The 20,969-nt window shown below is 38.7% G+C and overlaps 1 protein-coding gene across 2 annotated transcripts; it reads right to left on the bottom strand.

The window, feature by feature from the left end:
- Positions 1 to 1,698: 1,698 nt before the first annotated feature.
- Positions 1,699 to 20,912, bottom strand: RWDD1 (RWD domain containing 1). Of its 2 annotated transcripts, XM_081141302.1 has the most exons (8): positions 20,544 to 20,806; positions 14,232 to 14,275; positions 12,905 to 12,970; positions 11,078 to 11,208; positions 6,960 to 7,103; positions 5,062 to 5,194; positions 4,263 to 4,325; positions 1,699 to 1,989 (listed from the first exon to the last, which is right to left on the bottom strand). In XM_081141302.1, exons 1-8 carry the CDS (start codon positions 20,636 to 20,638, stop codon positions 1,868 to 1,870), a joined length of 798 nt encoding a protein of 265 aa, XP_080997428.1. In that variant the 5' UTR covers positions 20,639 to 20,806; the 3' UTR covers positions 1,699 to 1,867. The 2 variants fall into 2 exon arrangements, with proteins under 2 accessions (XP_080997428.1, XP_080997429.1); XM_081141303.1 differs by lacking the exon at positions 14,232 to 14,275 and having other exon boundaries at positions 20,544 to 20,912.
- Between the last annotated feature and the right edge of the window lie 57 nt (positions 20,913 to 20,969).

Here is a 20,969-nt window from a genome sequence, read left to right as displayed (position 1 = left end):
TTTGGGAATGTGCCTAACACCTTCCTTCAATGTCATGTTCAAGGGCATTAGCATCAATATTTGCCTTTTAAAACACTATCAGTAACAGATCCTAATGTCTTTAGGGCCTTTAGATAGAAATGGAGCTGTCTGATAGTTTAAAAACAAAATTTAAATGTCAGAAGATACATCCAAACTAAAATAAGGACGTTTTTTAAAAAAAGTATCTTACAAGTACAGATGAAAAAGGTTCTAACCCATATTTTCAAAATAGTCTAAGTTCCACAAGAATCAATCTATAAAAAGAGCATCAACTTTGGAGTTGATTTATTTTAATGATTATATACCATTTCAATACGTTTGGACTGGTATGGTCAAAACCAATAGCTTATTTTTTAACATCTTGGGTTACGTGGCAGTAGCCCACCCATGCTCATGTTTTCGGGTCCTTAATTGCTTTGGTTTAACTGTCTGCTTGAGGTTGGCAACAATACGGCTTCATTTTGCTTGTCCTCTGAGCACTTTCATTTGTGGGAAGAAGACTCCCTTATGTGACAGAGTTCCACAGGGTTCCACCTCCAGGCCTTTCTACCTGATGATCTAGGGATGGAGGCCAGGGAACCCTGATGCCTTTTGGAATTACCAGGGACTAGGCTGAGGGGAATGAGGCATTTCCTTACCCTGGGTAAGATATATGCTCCAGTTTGAGAACCTTTGGTTAATTCGCAGAATACAAAGCCAACAGTAAAGTTAATATTTAATCTGGATGAAAGCACTTGAAAGTATCATTAGGACCAACCAGCTTGTCTTTGTTTCCTGCATTAGCTGGTGAACAGTATTACATTCCTCAATGATAGCTTTGTGTCAAATGATTGGATTTTAACCATAAGAGCTGACTCCAAATATAAACGTGGGATCGATATGGCTGTTTTTGGGTATGTGGAATATATGCACTTGTGAACGGAGGCAGCTATTCGCAATAGCACAGGGATTTCTCATGAGGTGAAGACTGAATCCTCCAAATCTGCAGTGACTGGATGACTTGCCTGAAGCCTGGTTCTCCCACCTGGAATCCCCGAGTCAATCATTCCAATAATTCCGAAGGCCTCACATAGGCATGGATGTGGAATGCGGTTCTCTTGTAGACAGAGTACAACCCCAAGGATTCAGACCCCTTCATCCGGGTTTAGAAATGTAGGGGGCATCGCAACATAGACTTCACAACCGTAGGACAGTGCTTCCTACTCAGGAGTGTGCATCACAACCACCAAGGCACTGGCATGAGATGTCACTGTTTTAAGATTCAGACTGAGGCTCTGGGTTTATTAACCTAAACTGAGAAGGGCCTAGAAGTACACACTTTAATAAGTCCACAAATGGTTCTGATTCAACTACGACAGGGCTAAAGTCCATTTTATTCCTGACTACAATATGGGCTTCTGGTTTTGTTAAGACTTCAATTTATCATGTCCAAAGGCTAGAATTCAGAGGTTGAACTCTCTTTTCACCTCAGTCTTCTAGTATTTTATATAAATGACAACACTCGGAATCCAAAGCCACCACTGCCTCCAGCACAGAAACTCTGAGTTGTTCCAGCTCCTCACACATGAGCCCACACCAGAGCCCAGCGTCTCTCCGAGTCTGCAGGGATGGCCGGTCTCTCCAGCACTAAGTGACTTTAAATGTGACCTTCTTCCCACCAATAAGAGCAACTCAACATTGTATATTTGAAATTTTAAGGTCAGTTTATTAAGCTCATTGATGAAAGCCTTCAGAAGAATATTCTCCTGAAAATTATTTTTTCTTAGAAAAAAAGAAAGGAAAGTCAGCACCCTCTCAGCACAGCCACAGATGCTGTGGCGGTCAAGCCTCTGCAGACAGACGTCCATCAGTCGGTTGAGTCGCTCTCTGGGTCAGCAGGATTATAGTCTGGATCGTCAGCCTCATCCTCCAGCTCCAAGTCATCCATCTCCTGGAACAAAGACTCATCCACCTCCACACTGTTTCCAGCTGCCAAAGACAGAAGATTTCACCTTCACTCTTATACTTAGGCATGAAAGATACAGACAGAAACTTCTCCACGTGCGTGGGAGGTGATGAAACTTAAACTGCTGCAGAAATCACACCAACAGTGGTCTGCAATGGTCAGCAGACTCACACATTTTAGGAACAACTTCATGCTTCCAGTTCACAGTCTAAAAAATCCAGTTATAAAAAAAGCCTTTCTAGAATGAACGATTTATGCTGTGGCATGTGACAAGTTGAAGACAATGATATGTCCTGGTTATACAAAGTTCACGATCACTGACGAAGGGTCTCATACCAGGAGCTTATCTCTTCTAATCCTGGCAGATATGCATATCATTAAAGCTCAGCTGTACTCGTTATTTAGGGGATAGATTTAACTTCATCTTCACTGTCACCCAGTTCGCCTTGTAAGCAATGGCATGCCTTTCCAAGATGCCCACTGTCTAAGCCATATAGGAAACAATACCCAGGCTCTCATTAAATATCTTCACTCTTCAGTTTGTCTGAAGTATATAAAGGCAGGATATAACAGTACTCTTATGCCCCAAATTGTTCACCTTCCTTCCCCCTCGGGCCCTAACCCACTGATGTTCAACTCAATAAAATAAATCTTGCATATGAGGTCAGTAATCAAATACAATTTGCTAAGTCCAAGCCAAAACATGACTGACTCTGTCTGACAGAGGTAGTGAAGGTTTCACAGAGCAGAGGACCTCTGAAACATCTTCCTGATACATTTGGATCCACCAAGAAGAAAAGAGGCCAGAATGAAGCAATTCTAGGCAGAAGTATATGTCAAGGCAGACAGACAAGTGGAGACACTGAATACTTCTATCTAGGACATAAGATTCTTGAGGAAAACTATCTGGACACAACAGATGAAGAAAGACTGAAGAATTGCTTAGGCCAAACTTTCCTCTGAGCAGAAGAGAACCAAAAGATTTTAAGGAGACAAATGTCATGTGGTTTTAGAAATAACACCTCAGAGACAGTGACAATAGGATTTGTAAGGTCACTAGAAAGAGGACGAGACTGCTGCAGGGATATAATTTAAGAGGCTACCACAAAAGGCCAGGTGAAAAATGATAAAACCTGCAATATCAGGAGAAAATAGCTGAGAAGACATTTTAGCAGCAGAATCCACAATCTTTGGTAAGTTATTGGATGTGAGGAGATATTTGATCTATTAGACAGGGAAAGAAGTCAAGAATGCATGAAGATAGTAAAACGGTAAGACTTCTAAAGTACAAAGGAGAAAGGGACAAAGCTTTTTGGATCTAGAATTTCTCAACAAAATAGGAGGTAAAACGAGCCCTTAAAATGAGAACGGGATAGATGAGGACAACCTTGCTGATTGTTTTGAGACTATAAAAATCTTGCAGCAAGAATATAACAAAATGTATTTTACAATGGGAAATACACTTAAAAACGTGAGAAGGGCACAGCGCTCAGGTTGAGAAGCATGGCTTAACAGTGAGCCACGTCAACACTGCTGCCTAACCTTCTGCAGCAGAAAGTCCAGGACCAAGGTTGAAAGGCCAGATGCCAGCGGATCCCCAGATGGGCATGACAGAAGGCTAACGAAGAGCAAGGTGCCATCAGAGGTGTGGCGCACGGAGCAGAGTTTAAGAAACACACATCAGCCATAAGCTCTGTGAAGGCACGGAATTTTTCTATGCTATTTTCTGCTGTATCCTCAGCAGCCAGGATGGTCACTGGCCATAGGTGGGGTACAATAAATACCTGTGGATGGATGGATAATGCACAGACGGAAGACTGAAAGAGGGTGAGAATTAGCATAAAAAGGAGAAGCAGGAAAGCGTAAGGGACCAGATGCTCTAAAGACAGTAAGAGCGGTATGAAATATAAGATTTTTGGTTAGAGGGCAAGAGGAGCTCCAGGTTTGAGGTTTTTATAAAGCTTCACTATAAACCATGGAATAGTTTCCATACATTTATGATGCTAGAAACTTGAGGAAAATAGGTCACCTGAATCAGTGGCCTCGTTTATAAGTTGTTAGAGGCTAATGTGATCATAAACGTTTATCTATTGCTATCTTCGATTTTGCTTCAGTTATTAGAAAACTTGAATACACTAATATAGTTTAACATATAAATTTATCAAACATTAGAATTTGTTTTTCAAAATGTATTTCTTTAAACCCTTGGGAGGAGAGATTTACTATATTGTTATCACTCTGGTTTGATATTAAAAACAGTACAATATGTATATGTGGAATTCTGGGAGTATCTTACCCTCCTCCAAGAACTGGATATCAGATGTGTCAAGATTATGATCTGTTTCAAATAGCTGTTTCCCTAAAAGAAATAAATAGGTTTAATTTGAATGGCGTAGTTTTCTCCATCTTCTCTATAACCCTTTAAAAAGTGTAATAACCCAAGAAAAAAAGTCTGAAAATCTGTTTTCTGTGAATTTCAATACATCTATGGACTCAGCTAAGAGACGTATGAAACGTATTTGCATTAAAATGGGACAACTGATAACCTAGTCTGCCTCAGAGTCCTAGAAAAACAAATGGGTTTGACTCTATCACTTTTAAGGTTTATAATCCTAGAAGTCATGGTAGCTGTATCTCAAGATCTATCCAAAGCAATATTTAGATAAAAGATAATCCATAAATATTAATTATAATTTTGTGTGAAGATACATCATCATGTAGAGTGAATGCTTTCTCTTTTTGTCCCATAGATGCCTAAGTATATCTTCTCATAGCCCTAGTCAGGTGGCTCAGTTGGTTGGAGCATCGTCCATGTACCAAAAGGTTGCAGGTTCGATTCCCAGTTATAGGGCACATACCCACGTTGTGGGTTCGATCCCCAGTCGGGGCATGTGCAAGAGGCAACTGATCTATGTTTCTCTCTCATGTTGATGTTTCTTTCTCTCTCTTTCTCTCTCTCTCTCTCTCTATCTCTAAAATCAGTAAATATATCCTCTGGTGAGGATAAAAAAGAATTTCTTATAGAAACCTGTCCAAATGATCCCCTTGTTGTATCAGAAGTAACTTGGGGGACCGGAAACAGAAGCAAGGCATACCACTTAATTTATTTTTTCCTGCTTGTTCTTCTTCTTTCATTCGTTTCTTTTTAATTTCCAAGAGTTCTGCATCAAACTTGGCTTTCCAACTTAAGAAATTCTCAATTGTAACAGGAGTGCCATGAAATAATTGCTTGGAAAATAGAAAAGATATGTCACCAGATAATTGAGACAACAGTTTAAAAAATAAGGCTTAATGATTTCCTGGACCAGGGGTGGGGAACGTCTGGCCTGAGAAGTCATTTGGTCTGGTCCTGCCAAGGCAACTGCAGGCGGGACTTGAAATTCAATGAATCTAGGAGCATTTTTCATAGCTAATTTTTAAGTTGATAATTTTGTATGGCCTGCGAATGATGTTACAAATATCCAAATGACCCTTGGCAGAAAAAAGGCTCCCCACCCATGTTCTAGACAAAAGAATATAGCCACTTACAGGAGAAAAACAGAAAACCTGTTTCAAGTTTTGAAGTATTTAATCTGGTATCTGCCTGCACTGGCTACTCTCATTGGTTTTGGCAATTTATTCTGGACAAGTCCATTTATAATTTTTATTACAAAAAACAAAGATAATATGCAACGTATCCCCATTGCTAGTCACTGTTCAGAAGAAAGTTGTTGCTGTTAGCAGTAATGTTTTGAATACATATCAATTTAGAACACTAGCATCATAGCTTATCTTTTTACTTCATTTCAGAATTTTGTTTTCTTTATTTTAGTAAATACAGTCCTGTGCCACATAACGATGTTTCAGTAAGCAATGGACCCCCTATATGACAGTGGTCCTATATAAGATAACGAAGTGGAAAAGTTCCTCTTGCCTAGTGACCTCGTAGCTGTCCGAATATCATAGGGCAATGCATTATGTGTGTGTGGTGATGCTGATGTAAACAAACCTACTGTGCTACTAGTTGTATAAAAATATAGCACATACAATTACATACAGTACATACTACTTGATAATAATAAAAACTGTTACTGGTTTATGTATTTACTATACTATACTTTTTATCGTCATTTTAGAATGTACTCTACTTACATAAAAAAAGCTTGCTGTAAAACAGTATGTCATGTTGCACCAGCAGCAGCCTCATACATCTTGTTTACCAAGTCTCTTGATTGCAGCACTTTCTCCTGTGCTTGATATAATCTCATGCTGTTTTATAAATTTAGTGTAGCCTGTGTGCTCAGTGTTTATAAAATCTAAAGCATGTATGGTAATGTCCTAGTCTTCATATTCACTTGCCACTCACTCACTGACTCACCCAGAGCAACTTCCAGTCCTGCAAGCTCTATTAATGGTAAGTGCCCTGTACAGGTGTACCATTTTTTATCTTTTATACCACATTTTTATTGAACTTTTTCTATGTTTAGATATACAAATACTTAACTATTGTATACACAAATGTGTTATAACTGCCTACAATGTTCAGTACAGTGACATGCTATACAGGTTTGTACCTAGGAGCAATAGGCTGTACCATATAGCCTAGGTATGCAGTAGCTATACTGTCTAGGTTCATAGAAGTGCAGTCTATGTTCACACAATGAAAAAATCACCTGACAATGCATTTCTCAAAATGTATATCCGTATTAAGCAGTGCATGACTGTATGTAAGTTACTCTGGTGGGGGCTTTATTCATTCTAAACTCTATACCATAAGTGAAATAATTTATATTTCTTGATCTTACCTGCATGAGCTTTACTAAACTTTACTGACTATTAATCATTACTTATGTTATGCCACCAACTAAATGAGGGACTTCCAAGATTTTACTTATAAAAGCTTTACTTTCATTTATTTTTGTGATTTCCAAAAAAATTAACAAAAAATCCCAAACTCAAAACAAAAAATACCAGATTTAGAGAATAGTGAAGGAAAACATGGCTTTTAATGTACCTTTTCGGCTTCTTCTGCTTCTTTTTCTTTTTGTTTCTTTTCTTCTTCTCTTCTAGTTTTTATTTGATCCACTATTTCATTTAATTTTTCCTGCACAGCTGTCACTAAAGTAAAGATCATCACCATACCAAGGTTTTCTTCTGCCTATTTAACAACAACAACAACAAAGAGGTTATAGTGAGAAGCATACTTCTCAAATAAAAACTAAGCAATAAAAAAAGTGTTTCAGCATAATAACTAAATTCTATACATTCATAATATAATTACTCAGTTATATATCAGTTGAGACACTTGGATAAATGATTATTTAAAAATTAAACATAATTTTAAAAAGTCATGTAATTTTCCATATTCAACCTAAAATAGACATTTCAGTAAATTCTGTTTAATAATCATAAATGTAGGTAGAATTCAGAAAACCTTTCCTACAGAAGCTAGTAGCATCAGTTCTCAAGCATGTTTTCATTAATTTAGTTCCTTTTGGATATTTTAAGAGCTGTGACAATGAACTGAACTGTGAGGCGAGAGCAATTTTCTAATATAATAAAATAACAAATATTGTAGGTAGTTCTGTGATTTATTTTTATCTACCTTTTTTCTTTTGATTTGAAATGGTTCAAAACCAAATATAAAAACATCTCTGGCCTGGCTGGGCGTGGCTCAGCGGTTGGGCATCGACCTATGATCCAGGAGATTGTGGTTCAATTCCTGGTCAGGGCACATGCCCAGGTTGCGGGCTTGCATGCAGGAGGCGGCCGATCAATGATGACTCTCTCATCATTGATGTTTCTGTCTCTGTCTCTCCCTCTCCCTTCCTCTCTCTGAAATCAATAAAGATATATTTAAAAAAAAAAAGAAAAAAAAAAAAAGGCATCTCTGACTCACGAAAGGGCTTTAGTTCAAAAGCTACCTGGAAGTTGGTCATTTGAAGGCATAGTAAAATAAAATAAGATATCTTGTTTATAAGATAGGTTTCCTATCTTATTTCTGTGGATAAACAAGACCAAAAACAATCCAAAATTTACAAGCCAGAATCTCTGTCCCAGAAGCTAAAGAGATTTCCAAGCATTCCTTTGACAGGGCTGGCCTCAGAAGGGTCTGAATAGTATTTCATCCCCTGGGCCCTCCGTGAGTACTAAGCTTCAAGCCAGCTCCTGCAATCCTCTGCAATGAAGCTTCTCTGTGTGTTTTCATGCTAATCATCCTCAATCTGACTCTAAACAAACTTCTCTCCTGAGTGCCAACCCATATGAAAACTGACCACTGGACAGTGACTTGGACGTCACAAAGGCATCTCAACACGGAAACTATCATCTTCTCCACAAAACCTATTTCTAAGTTCTCCATCTCAGAGAATTGCACCACCATCTATCCAACCTGAACACTACCACCCCATCTTAAACTCTAGCACCATCTCTTACCTATTTGTATATGCCATTTAAATTTGCCTACTGTTCTCTGTCAATACTCTCATCAGACACCATCATCTTTAGCTTGGAATATCACAAGAAATACCCAAGTGGTCTTCTTAAAACCTGACATCAACTTCTCTGACCATTCAATACACACACAAAACTCATTTAGTCAGTCTCCTGCTTAAAAACTTCTCAATAGCTTTCCAAACCAATCAGGAGCAAGACCGTACTTTTTAAGCAGTTTAGAAGACCCTCTGGGAATTAACCTTTTAAATTCCATCACATGTAACCATAAACCTCAAAGTCTAAGCTTAAGTAATTTAGTAAGACTGAAAGCTCTGGAAGGAAATAATGATCTCTTTTCTCTCCCTCCCATGACCCTTAAAGGCAAGCTCGTTCCTCTACCCTGAAACTCTTCTGCTCCCTTTACTGCCTGGCAAACTCTTTCTTCGGGTCTCAGCTTCCTCTAGGAAGGTGCCTCAAATCTATGTCCATTCGTTCACTCCTGTACCTCACCCATCAGAGCACTTTTCACAAAGAATAATGACATCTGGTTTGCCAGTCCATACTCCACATCAGAGTATAAAATCTATGACAGAGAAGATGGTGTTGATGGTGTCTGTCTTAGTTATCTCACTTAACACTTGATACATTTCAAGAACAAATACCAATAGGATCTCTTTTCAAAAAGTTAATATTCCAACAGAAAAGCAAAAAAAGAATCATTCATATAGAATGAAACTATTCATAAGAATGAAACTAGACAACCAGAAGTCATAGGTAAAGACTTCCACATCACTATTTATTAAAGAATTTCAAATTATGATTTTATATTATTTTTACTTTGTCATCATTTGTTTCGTTCTCAATGAAAATACCTAGGTTAGTAAATGTGGGCAGACACCCTCAGTTGCTATAGTGAAATCATAACTTGGCACAACCATTTTGACGGTCAACTTGGCAGTGTGTATAAAATTAAATATGCGTACTCTTTAATCCAGTAATCTTACTTCTGGAAGACTCTGGACAAGTACACTCATCATAATTCATTCTTTAATTAAAAAAAAATAAATAAATCTGAGTGTCTACTATGTGCCAAGTTCTAGGAATTCAAAGGAGACAATGCTCTAAGGATGTGCAAATAGTGACATATAAAAATATTCAAAGAATTATATATTATAAAGCAGGCAAAAATAAGAATTTTAAGATGTTTCAAAAATTATGTGTAATTACACATACAGTGAAATCCTATGCAGTTATCAAAAATAATGATTCATATATATGCTTATTAAAATGGAAAGATGCCACACACTGTAATGTGAAAAAAAGGATGTTATAAAACATTATGTATAGAATGATCTACCTTGGGGTGGGAGAGGGACTATGAATATAAGTATAAGAAGAAGTCTGAACTGTATCACACCAAAATGTTAATAGGCAGTTATATCTGGTTGGTGAGATTAACAATAATTTCTATAATTTCTATTTTCTTTTTCATGTTTTTCTGTATTTTTCATGAGTATTTTGTAATATGAATTTACTATTTTGATAATTCAATATTAATTCAACTATTTTTAGAGGAAAAGTGCAAATATTCCCTCAATACATCTGATCTCAGATAAGTATTAGAAAGAAATTTTTTTAAAGGAAGGAGTTGAGTATGAATAAAATATAAAATGCAAGAAAATAAATCACTTAGATCAAAATAACTTACATTAATACATGACTGACTGAATATAGCATACTGTCCCAGGTTCTCTGCAATGTTTTAAATGAAGCATGTTATGCCAAATGGCACTATAATTAGTGTAATTTCATACTGGGTAACAGAGAACAGGATTCAGGATCAGCATAAATTCATGTTTGATATATCTTCTTTCTCTTTTCATTTGCTAATAGCTCCAGATATTTTAAAAATATCAGCATTAAGAATACCAGTAGTCCTTGAAATATACAAGTTACATTTAAGGTGGAGACATGTTTTCTGTTAATTCTTCATAGAACAAACAAACAAAACTAGGACTTTCTGATTTTAAGATGGTAAAGATTTTGCTTGTCCCACCCACTCGCTACTCTGAAGAACACATTAAAACTCTCTACCCAAGTAAGAGACAGCTTTAAATACCTGCCAAGTCCAGACTGTAGGTAGCCTATCCCATCAGAGAACTAGCCAAATAAGAACTTCTAATACCCATTTTTTCTTCCATATAACCTCCCCTCTTGGAGATGTCATAAACCCTTGTTGCTGTCTGTAAGTTTAGGGAGAAGAAAACATAAGAAAAAACAAAATCAACCACCAGTCCTCTTCCCAGATTGTAGGCAAGTAGCCTGCAACAGGTCAGAGGGGTTGGAAATTTTCTTTTCAGTTGGAATTTTTAACTGCACATGGGACTCGATATTCTGAGAACCTAATTGAAGCTATGCTTATACCTATCACACATTTTATACCTGAAAGTCATGGGGCTGACTGTGTTTCAGACAGGTATAGGGACAACTTCTCTTACCCAAAGTTTAAAGGTAGAATGGAAAACAAATATATATATATATATATATATATATATATATATATATGCGCACACACATACACACACAATGAACTCTGCTTTTTCAATGTATTAATTATACATATTTAACTCTTGCAACTGATGTATAATACTTCAGGACAAAAAAAATAATGCCATTACAAAACCTGTTATTCCTTACCTGTAATGCTAATAATTTTAAAATACTTGAGACATCATTATCTTCTAGATTTTCCTGCGAGAATATTTCATAAAGGGGGGCTTCATCTGGATATTTCTCACTGTATGTAAACTTGAGGGTAGTCTGGACAGCTAAAGACACAAGATAAGAGTTTGCTATGAACACCCTAAAATGTAAAGTACAGAGACATCAACATTTTTGTTGAATCAGTAATTAATTTATAATGTGTCAATTCCACCAAACTGCAACTAAACAGATGTACAAAATATTTTCTGTCAAAACCTATTAGCCACAAAAATCCTTTGTCTAAAGTTTGCCTTTCTTATAACTTACACTTCAATTATCAAAACCTGATTTGGATGAGTTTAACTCAAATCTAAATCACTCTCCATGGGGGGGGGGGGGGATGACACAGACACAACACTTTAAAATATTTTGTTTTAATTTTTGTGTATGATGTCAATAAAGAATGTTATAAGTCAATGGATATAAAAAGATTACACTGTTTTTGAGCATTTAAAAATTCATTTTATTAACCTTTCTATTTTTATTGCTAAAAAGCGTTCTGGTTTTTTAAAATTTATTGATTCTACTATGTGATACAATAGACATTTATTCACCATAAAAAAGTTAGTAATACACTAAAGTAAAAATAAAATCAATAATAATCCCATCACCAGGAAGGGATCACTATTACCATTTTGGTATATTTAAAGTATAAAAGTATTCTTACAATTTTAAACAAAATATAAAAACTGTCCATGTTGTGTATGAGATTTTATACATATAAATAAAAATATTACCCATATATAAATATACTATATGTAAATAACTGTATCCAACATCCTTTAATTCAGATTTCAGTATTATCTCTATGCTAACCTCATTTTCAACTGTATAAAACAGATTTAGCAAGTATTAACACTAAAACTGGTGTTACATGGCTAAATTTTAGTTAACAGGAAAAAAATCCTTGGGGTTAATATCAACTTACATTATGTTTTTATCAAATTACAATATTTTTTTTTACTGATTTTTAGAGAAAGGGAGAGGAAATGAGGGAGGGAAAGAGAGACAGATGGGGAGAGAGAGAGAGAAACATCCATTTGCTGTTTCACTTATTTATGCATTCATCTGTTACTTCTTGTATGTGCCCTGACCAGAGATCAAATCTGCAACCTTGGTGTATCAGGGTGACACTCTAACCAACTGAGCTATACAGCCAGGGCTCAAATTATAATATTAATTGAACTAGACTAAAGGTAGAAATGAACTTCAGATATTGCCGCTCCCCCAACATCTGCCAAGTTTAAATTAATTTATTTAATTTTAATTTATTAGTTTTATAACTGCCTTATTTAATTTGTGTATCTGTCATAGTTTTATAGTTGTATAATAGAGGTTTTACCTGGCTTTATACATATATATTTAAATAACAGTAGAATACCCATTCTAAAGAGAGAGAGAAAAACATGCAAATAGGTATTTATCCTGACTAATACCACACAATCACTGAAATAGGTATGCATCCAGTCTTGTTTTGGCCAAAAGAATCTCTTACCTTTTCTCCATCTGCTGTATTGTTAATGTTTCTGTTTCACTTTTAAAAATTAAGTTCATTGTGTCAGAATATATCATGTTGACTTTCTATTTCTCTAGAAGTCATGTTTACATAGTATATCAACTAGAAACACACAACACTCACACTAGATCCTTAACAGCACCTTAGCATCTCTACACCTGCAATGCCCAGCACAGAATTGCTGTTGAATGAGTAAAATGCCTGAGAGGCTTAGAAAAACCACAGGTATTTTTTATGAGACTTACTTTCATCATTTTCTCCAGCCTCAGATGTCACAGTAATGGTGAAGCTGGGAGGATTTTCTGATAATACTGCAAGAAAATACAGACAGAGATTAAGTTATTAAGATGCTTTCCTCATTAGCCAAATATCACTACCCAGTCCAGGAAACTGATCCCTAGACCTGAATTTCCATTTACGCAAATACAGACTAAATAGAACATTCAAGTGATAAAACACATCCATCAAATTTCTATTTAAATCTTGGGTTGTCTTTAATCTGGAAAGAAATACCTATAGTAGGTACCCTCCTGGAGTTTTATCAAATCAATTAAAATAATTAAGTAATTTACCTTTAATTCAAAATTTCCACCTACATATAGAAAATTATATTCTAAAAAATTCCCAAATGGAATGACAAAAAAGTTTGTTTCTTATTAGAAACTACTCACTGATAAATATTCAGTATTATCACTAATTTTATACCTATATATTCTGAAATACAATTCAGAATCTCCATGACAAACAGTAAATATTAATTTGTTTGAGTTTGTGTCTGCTAGCTAGCTCTTTCTCCCACAGCATCTCTAGAACCAAACTTTATTCTTTTTACAAATTACTGAGCCTCTATCATCTTTCATGGAATTATAAAACTGTCCATAAATCCAAACATCAAATTGCTTACAATTTATTAAGCAAGACAAGTCAGCTGAAACCTACGTAACTTTATTAACCAATGTCACCCAAATAAATTCAATAAATTTTGTTTTTAAAAGACAAGACACGTAAATCAACATTTACATAAATAAGAAAGCTTTATATACCATTTTACACCCTGATGTCTACCTATTCCCCCCACAACAATACTATAAAAACTATGAGTGCGCCTAGATCAGTGCCTGGCACTATCTAGAAACTCAATAAACTTTGGCTCAATGAAAGAGCTAAACTAATGGAATGAAAGAAAAAGACAAAAACAAAGAAAACTTGCATTCAGAACCATTAGAAGAATAAACACGGAAAATTCAAGCAACCCTTGAAGATGCTGAGTCGATGAGAAAAGCCTGTGCCTCACTCTAGGCCTGGAAAGCACTGGCCCCTGCCCTGTCAAGGGTGGTATCAGGTCAGCAGCCTCTTTCTGAAAGGAAAGAGCATGGGGATCTCTGAAGAAGTCACTATGGAAACTACTCAGCTTTCCTTACTCCATAACTTCTGAGGCCTTCATAAATATTCTTTCTCAATAAAAGTTTCAAGACAAATGCCTGCATTTTAATTGAAGTTTAAAAGTACTTAAAACAATGATGAACATTTATGATTCTTGAAAGGTTTTTGTCGGAAAGATAAAAGACTCACATTTTAAAAGGCGTCGGGCAGGCCAGTCCATGCTGAAAAAGTCCCTAAGCGGAAATTATAATAAAGCTTTTATGATTGGCCCTTTCTTTTTAAACAAACAAATGTGTGTAAAATATATTTGATGTATTTCACTATTTCTTTTCATGACCAACTTCAGCATTTATACGTCATGAAATATAAATATTGCAAGTACAGAAACAAAGGTTCAACCCAATGACATTCCAACTTACTACCATTTTCTAGGACTTCATGAGGCTGTAAGTTAGGGAATCACCTATAGCCAATAACAGCTAACATTATTGAGCATTGCTTTGTGCCTGTGCTGTGCTATGCATTTACATAAAGATCTGTTAATTCTCATACCAAGATCATGATTTTATACTGTTACCATACTGCACCAAACTTAAGACTATCAAGTATGAGATGTACCCTACTTTATGTACCACTAAGAAAAAAAAGCTGCAATTAAACTGCGGTATGTAATCGATTATAAGACAAATGCACATTGGATAGATATTAAAATGTAAAAATATGTCTTAGAATCAATAAAATATTGTATCATCCCAATTTTATAGATGTGGGAACTGAGATAAAAGAGCTTTAAATAATTTTCCCAAGGTTATACAGGTAGTAAACTATGGAGTTTCATTAAAAAAAATTTTTTTTCCAGCTGAGAAATTCCAGGGAAATCATTTCAGCTAGGCTGTGAATTAAGGCATGTTGGTGAGCAGAGGTGAAGAAAGGAATGTAGGAGAGTAACACAGCAGCAAGGGTACAATGTGGGGAAACTTAAGGAATAAATAGGGAATAAAAAATTATTTCATTTGATGGAAATATGTGTGAGAGAGGAAAACTAGCTGGAAATATAGCTGAAAGTTTAGTTGTGGCCAGTAATAGGTTTTTGTTTTTAGCCACCGTAACATGGTCAGGATTGTATTTCTAAACATAGGAAGATAAACCTAGCAACAGGGCATAAAATGAGGGGAAATGCAGCTAACGGCAGGATGAAACTGGATAGCTAATGAAACTGTCCCAGCAAAGATAATGAGGTTATGAACTGGGTGGGAACCGATGGGAATAGCAGGGAACATGATGAGTGACACTGTGAATTTGCAGGCAGAGGACAGTGGGGCCACTAACAAAAATAAGAACTACAAAAGAAAAATCAAATGTGGTACAGTAAGGACGGGGTAGTTTCCGCTGGAAGTGCTGAACGTGCCATCAGAAACGAGCAAATGGAGCAAAAGAGAATTAGGCTTGAATTTATTTGGGAACGTTCACAGAGAGGTGATAGCTAAAGCCATTAGACTTGATGAGATTACTACAGAAAAAATGGAGAGAGAAATAAGAACCAACACCAGCTTTGTAAGGAATCCTAAACTTGGGGGAAACCCAAGAGATGGAAAAAGTGCCAGAGATTAAAAGAAAAGCAGCAGCCATGAGAGGTAAAAACAAGCTCAAGAAAAGACTAGTTTATTTGTAAACCACTCCAACTATCGAGATTCAGGTCTGACACGGCAGTGCCTACATGCACCTCCAATGTGTCTACAATGTGCACGTGTTTGTGCAGCTAGGTGGGGAGAAAATGGGCAATGAACCCTTGGCCTGTAAGATCACGTCTAAATTCCTAACAAGGTTTTGTGATCTGGCCCCTGCTTACTTGGCAGGTCTCATTTTCTGCAATTCCCACTTCTCACTTTACGTTCTAGCAATACCAACCCACTTGCCCACTGAACACATTTCGCTCCCTCAGAGTCATGCTGTGCTCCTTCTCTGTGCTCATTCATGTGTTAACGCCGCATCACCCCTCAGTTCTCCAAAACAACTCAGACCCTCTCCTCTCCCTATGCTCCAGCTGCACCCCATACATGCCTCCAGGAAAGTCATCACACTGTGTTGTAAGTAAGTTATCCAATGTCTTTTCCCAGTATGCTGGGCTTCTAACAATCGCATGTGGTCAGTATCTGGTAAATGAGGACATGGGGAAGGTAGCAAGAACATCTTTAACTGTCAGACCTTCAGGGCCAGACAGAATAAGGAGGCCAGATGAACAAGAAAGAAGTTGATAAACCATTAATCCATAAGAAATCATGACGAAAGGCATGTTCATTGAAAGCACGGGAATGCAAGAACTATGAGCTACAAAGTTTATGGACAGAAAGAGGAATTTCAGAGGCCAGATGTTTGAAGTGGCATTTCCAAGGTGTGACTATGCCCCCATCAGTTAAAGAAAATGGAAATCAAAACTGTTTGTTGATAAAGACAAGGAACTGTGAAGCCATATTAGAAGAATCAGAAACTAATATGGTAGCTTTCCAGTAAAGAGTATCTCACATTAATTTAACAGTTATAAAGTATTTCCATTTACATCCTTCATTAAACAGATACGGAAACTGAGGATTGGAGAGGTTATATGATTTGTCTAAGGACACAGAGCTAATAATACCCACTACACCAAGCACACGTTACATAGAAAAATTTGTGACCCAGGAACAACAAAAAAAGACTATTGGAGAATATTGCTAATATCCCCCCAAAGCCACTCTCCACTTCTTCCAGTTATACCATTAAAAAATTTTATTGATTGATTGAGTGATTTTAGGGAGAGAGAGAGAGGAAGGGGAAGGGGGGGAGAAAACATTGATCTGTTGTTCCACTTATTTATGCAATCATTGGTTGCTTCTTGTAGAGCCCTGACCAGGGACTGAATCCACAACCTTGGTATGTCAGGATGTGTTCTAACCAACTGAGCTACCCAGCTAGGGCCAGTCATACCATTTTTAATTGAGCACACTGACCACCCTGAATAAAACTACATTTCTCAGCTCCCTTACTTAGGTCTCACCAAATGACTATGTTCCAACTAATGAGATGGAAGCAGTAAGTCCTTTGACAGTTTCCAGGAAATTTCCTTAAGAAACTGCTGTCTTTTACTTTTTTCCCCCTTTAACTATCCTATGGCCTGGAAAAGGAATGTTGCCATCTCAACCATGAGGGTGAGATTACATCTTGGGGGTGACAGAGAACTAAGAAGCCTGAGTCCCTGAGGAATTTTTAGACAAGAGCTACACTACTATTTTTTATGTGCAAGAGCAATAAACTTTTACCTTTAAAAAAACCACTGTTATTTGAGGTTTTCTGTCACAGCTGAACCTAATTTTTTTAAAAAATGTATTTAAAAAAACCATGGAAAATAATAATATTCCAAAGCTTGGAGGTGACTAAAATGGGGATGGGAAAGTTACTTAATTGGACTTGCAAAGATGAATGATTCCTGTATTCTGATGAAGGAATAATCCCAGTTCCAATGCATTACTGTTGAGGTAAGCAGAGAAAAGATTAGCTGCCTTAAAGATACCAGACTTCCACCACTGCAAGTGGATCAGATACTGTTGAGAAAGAGTAAGGTTGTTGGGCATAGTGGAATGAGCCAGAGGAGGGGGAGAAGTGTTAGGTGATATAGGGATAGATGGACAGAATTAAGGATTTTGTCAAGAGCAGAAATAATGGAGGTAGAGCAGCTAATGGTACACTAAAGGGACACACAAATGACATTAAGGTTTTAACAAAGAACCAGACAGCCCATATTAAAATAGTCCATTTGCTTCTTAGGAAGTGCCTGTCTTAGAAAAACTACTTTTGCAAGTTGACTTTTGCCCCATCTGTAAGATGCAATTATAAATGTTAAAGGCTCATGACTGCTACTCTGAGGTTCTGACACAGCAAATACAGGATTATGAACCCCTCTTTGTAAGACCAAACAGAATCAAGGGAACTTGCCTTTTGGTTAGCCTGAAGCCAACCAGTATGTTTCAACAAAACTCCCCACAGCCAGAGATTTTGATACAGAAATGGAAATAACCAAATCCTGCTCCCTTAGCAGGACCTTGCCAAGTAAAGCACTATTGAGGGAGAATGTGTTATCAGGAAAGTCTGTTTATATTTTGGGAGACTTGCTATTATAAGGATTGGATCAATGTACAGCCAAGCTACGGAACAAGCAAAAAGAAGAAACTCTATGATTTGTTAGAATTTACAACAAATGCAACATTGGACCAAAAGTTCTTTGCAAATAGTTAAGCAACTAATTCTCCAATTCTGAGGTTAAGTTAGGTCTATATAGCTAGGACTACAGGCTGGCCAAATTGTGCCTCTTCAGCATCCAAAAGGGGGTCATGATGTGCTGCTCAACAAAAAACAAACAAAAAGCAAAAGCGTATCTACCTCCTTCATCAACAGCATTGAGCATTTACCAAATCTAATATTAAGTGTGATTCAAAATGTAGTTAGAAAACTACCAATTTGTGTTCCTTGGCAAACTGACAAGCAATCTCTCTTTCTTAAACCTGGTACAAAAGGATGAAAGTACAAAATCATCAACACAGAAGAAGGCTATAAAACAGTAAACCCGAAAACCCTGAAGATTTCAAAAGATTAAACATGGAAATATTTTATTCCAAAGTTGTTTGCCATTTCCCTGAGAGGTTCCATAAAGAATATGATTAAGGAGTCAGGCAGAGTTCTTAAAAAACTATAAATCAAGACATCTCAATTTAATTTACGTATTGCAAAGCTTGTAGGATTGCTGATAGGAATTAGAAACTGATGGGCTCAGCTGATACTGCAGAATACTTGCATGTATCAAATAGTCATAAATTGTCTTCTATTGCCCTGACTCAGAATCTTCAAGCACTATTACCTGGGACAAGAACTGCATACACTGAACTATATGAGGGCCTAGCACAATACGAAAGAACCACCAGATTGTTGTAGGATTAAAAAATGTATCACTTTTATAAATGCTTATATGCACAGTATTTAAGGAAGGATACCTTATGTCCAAAGAAATTAAAACAGCACATCTTATGCCTTAACTCTGCCTACAGTGTTCATACTTGTTACATTTCCAAGGTACTAGGAATGACCATGTATCACGATTAAGAATATATGGAGCAACTGACCCTGTATTCTATTTTATTTAGACATTGACATATAAGCAAGGATAGAGAAGGGAGCCAGACTCCATACACACTCACCCAGTTAATGACACTCTCAAACCCCTCTTCACTCATCCCCTTACCATCCTCACAGCACAGCTGTACTGCTGGTGAGAGAACATGAACAGGACTGGAGCTACACAGGGGTAGCTGAGAGACATCTGCCTGTTGGCAAAGCAGAACAAAATTTGCTACCGTTGCAAGCAGTGGTCAAAGGAGGAGCTAAAGCAAACGACACTAAACAATGAAAGGGGGAGAGGGGCTGGAGTTTATGAGTGACAACAATATATATGCCTGAACTCTGGCAGTCAACGACGCACGACCCTCAAAGGAAGGTACGGGGAACAGGAATCCCACAAGTCTCGGTTCTCCTGGCTCCTATCGGCTTCACTTGATCCCTCCTCAAGAACTGAGTGTCATGTGGGAGAAGCCGTATCGACACGGCTACCTCGCTGCATTTTAAGGACCACCTGAAGCACTGCGTACTACAGAAGAGCTGTCTTCCTTCGCGTGATGAATGTCTCAGTATTTTACCTTAGCCCTACCTGCCAAGCAATCTTCTGCTCCCCCCCCTTCCCAGCTGGAGCTGGATCCCACATCCCACACGTCTGAGGGCGCTCCAGGCGAGACTAACGCGCGGCGCGGGTCCTGCCGCTAACTCGCCGGCCGACCCACAGCCGGCCCCGCCTTCGCCTCGCTGGCTGCGGGAGAAGTCCCGGCCGGACGGCGAACACCTGCGAACCCGGAGCGGCACTGACCTTCGCGCCACCCCGCTCACTGGGCATGCTGCAGAATGCCAGAAAAATCTGAAAAAAGCAGCAAAAGGGAAACGACAAGCCTCGGGAACAAAGCTCCTCTCAAACAGACTCCGGGCAAACAACCACTCCGAATCCCCTCGGCCGTAAAACACCGGCGCAGGAAAAACAGCTCCTACCCGAAGAGAGGCGAAAATGCGCAAACTGACACCTCTGCGGCCTGGAAAGCTGACTCCCACGTGGAGTATGTTTTCGTGTTATTTCACTCTACCTCCGGTGGCTGTAAGTTACACAGAAACTAAAGTGCCCGCGACTCCATTCCAGGCCTGGCGCTCTCCGGGGCTTCGCCCGCCTCGCCCGGGCTTTTAGATTCCAGGCAACAAGCGGAGCAACAGCCGCGGAGTCGCTCGCAAGTGCCTGGACCCTAGGGAAGAAGAACCTGAGGAGAGAGTGGCCCCGCTGTCCCCACGTCCATCGTGGCCCGCGAGGCCGAGGGCGGCGGCTCCGGCCCATCCCACCCCATCCCAGGGCGGCTGCGGGCACGCGGCCGCCGAAGTCACCTGTAAAAGAGTCGGGGTAGATGGACTCCAGAGCCTCCAGCTCGTTGCGCTGCTCCTCGCCGAAATCGGTCATCGCGGCCCTCGCTGCTGCCCATGGAGCGCCCAGACACCCAGGCGGCGCGCTGCAGCCGGGACCACGGCCGCGCCGGGAGAGCGGGCAGCGGCCGGCGGGCGCAGGCGCAGACTCCCCGGCTGGGAGGCCCGGAGCCCGGAGCCAGGGCGGGCCTGCAGAGCAGCGGCCCCGCGCCGGCCTCCGCCCGCCCCTTCGTTCCGCGTTCGACTGGTTGGGCCTGTCCAGCGGGGCGCTGAGTAGCCGCCTGTCCCACGCCCGCCGGGACCTGCAGCGACCGTGAAGGCGCCCGCTCTGGCATTCGTCATAGACACCTAGGGCCGGGTCCTGGGCTTTGCAGGGCCCGAGCCTCGGAG

This window comes from Miniopterus schreibersii (genome assembly GCF_964146895.1).
Source record: "Miniopterus schreibersii genome assembly, chromosome: 6".
Lineage (NCBI taxonomy): Eukaryota > Metazoa > Chordata > Mammalia > Chiroptera > Miniopteridae > Miniopterus > Miniopterus schreibersii.
The sequence above is the reverse complement of the archived record's forward strand: the minus strand, read 5'-3'. Positions and strand labels throughout refer to the sequence as shown.

What these genes read in the sequence shown, in the direction of transcription:
- RWDD1 (XM_081141302.1), bottom strand. Translation starts at nt 20,638, where the DNA reads ATGGGCAGCAGCGAGGGCCGCGATGACCGATTTCGGCGAGGAGCAGCG. An exon ending in GGCTGGAGAAAATGATGAAA is followed by an intron (nt 11,209 to 12,904) that starts GTAAGTCTCATA and finishes TTGTGTCTTTAG; the next exon opens with CTGTCCAGACTACCCTCAAG. An exon ending in TATCCAGTTCTTGGAGGAGG is followed by an intron (nt 1,990 to 4,262) that starts GTAAGATACTCC and finishes TGTCTTTGGCAG; the next exon opens with CTGGAAACAGTGTGGAGGTG.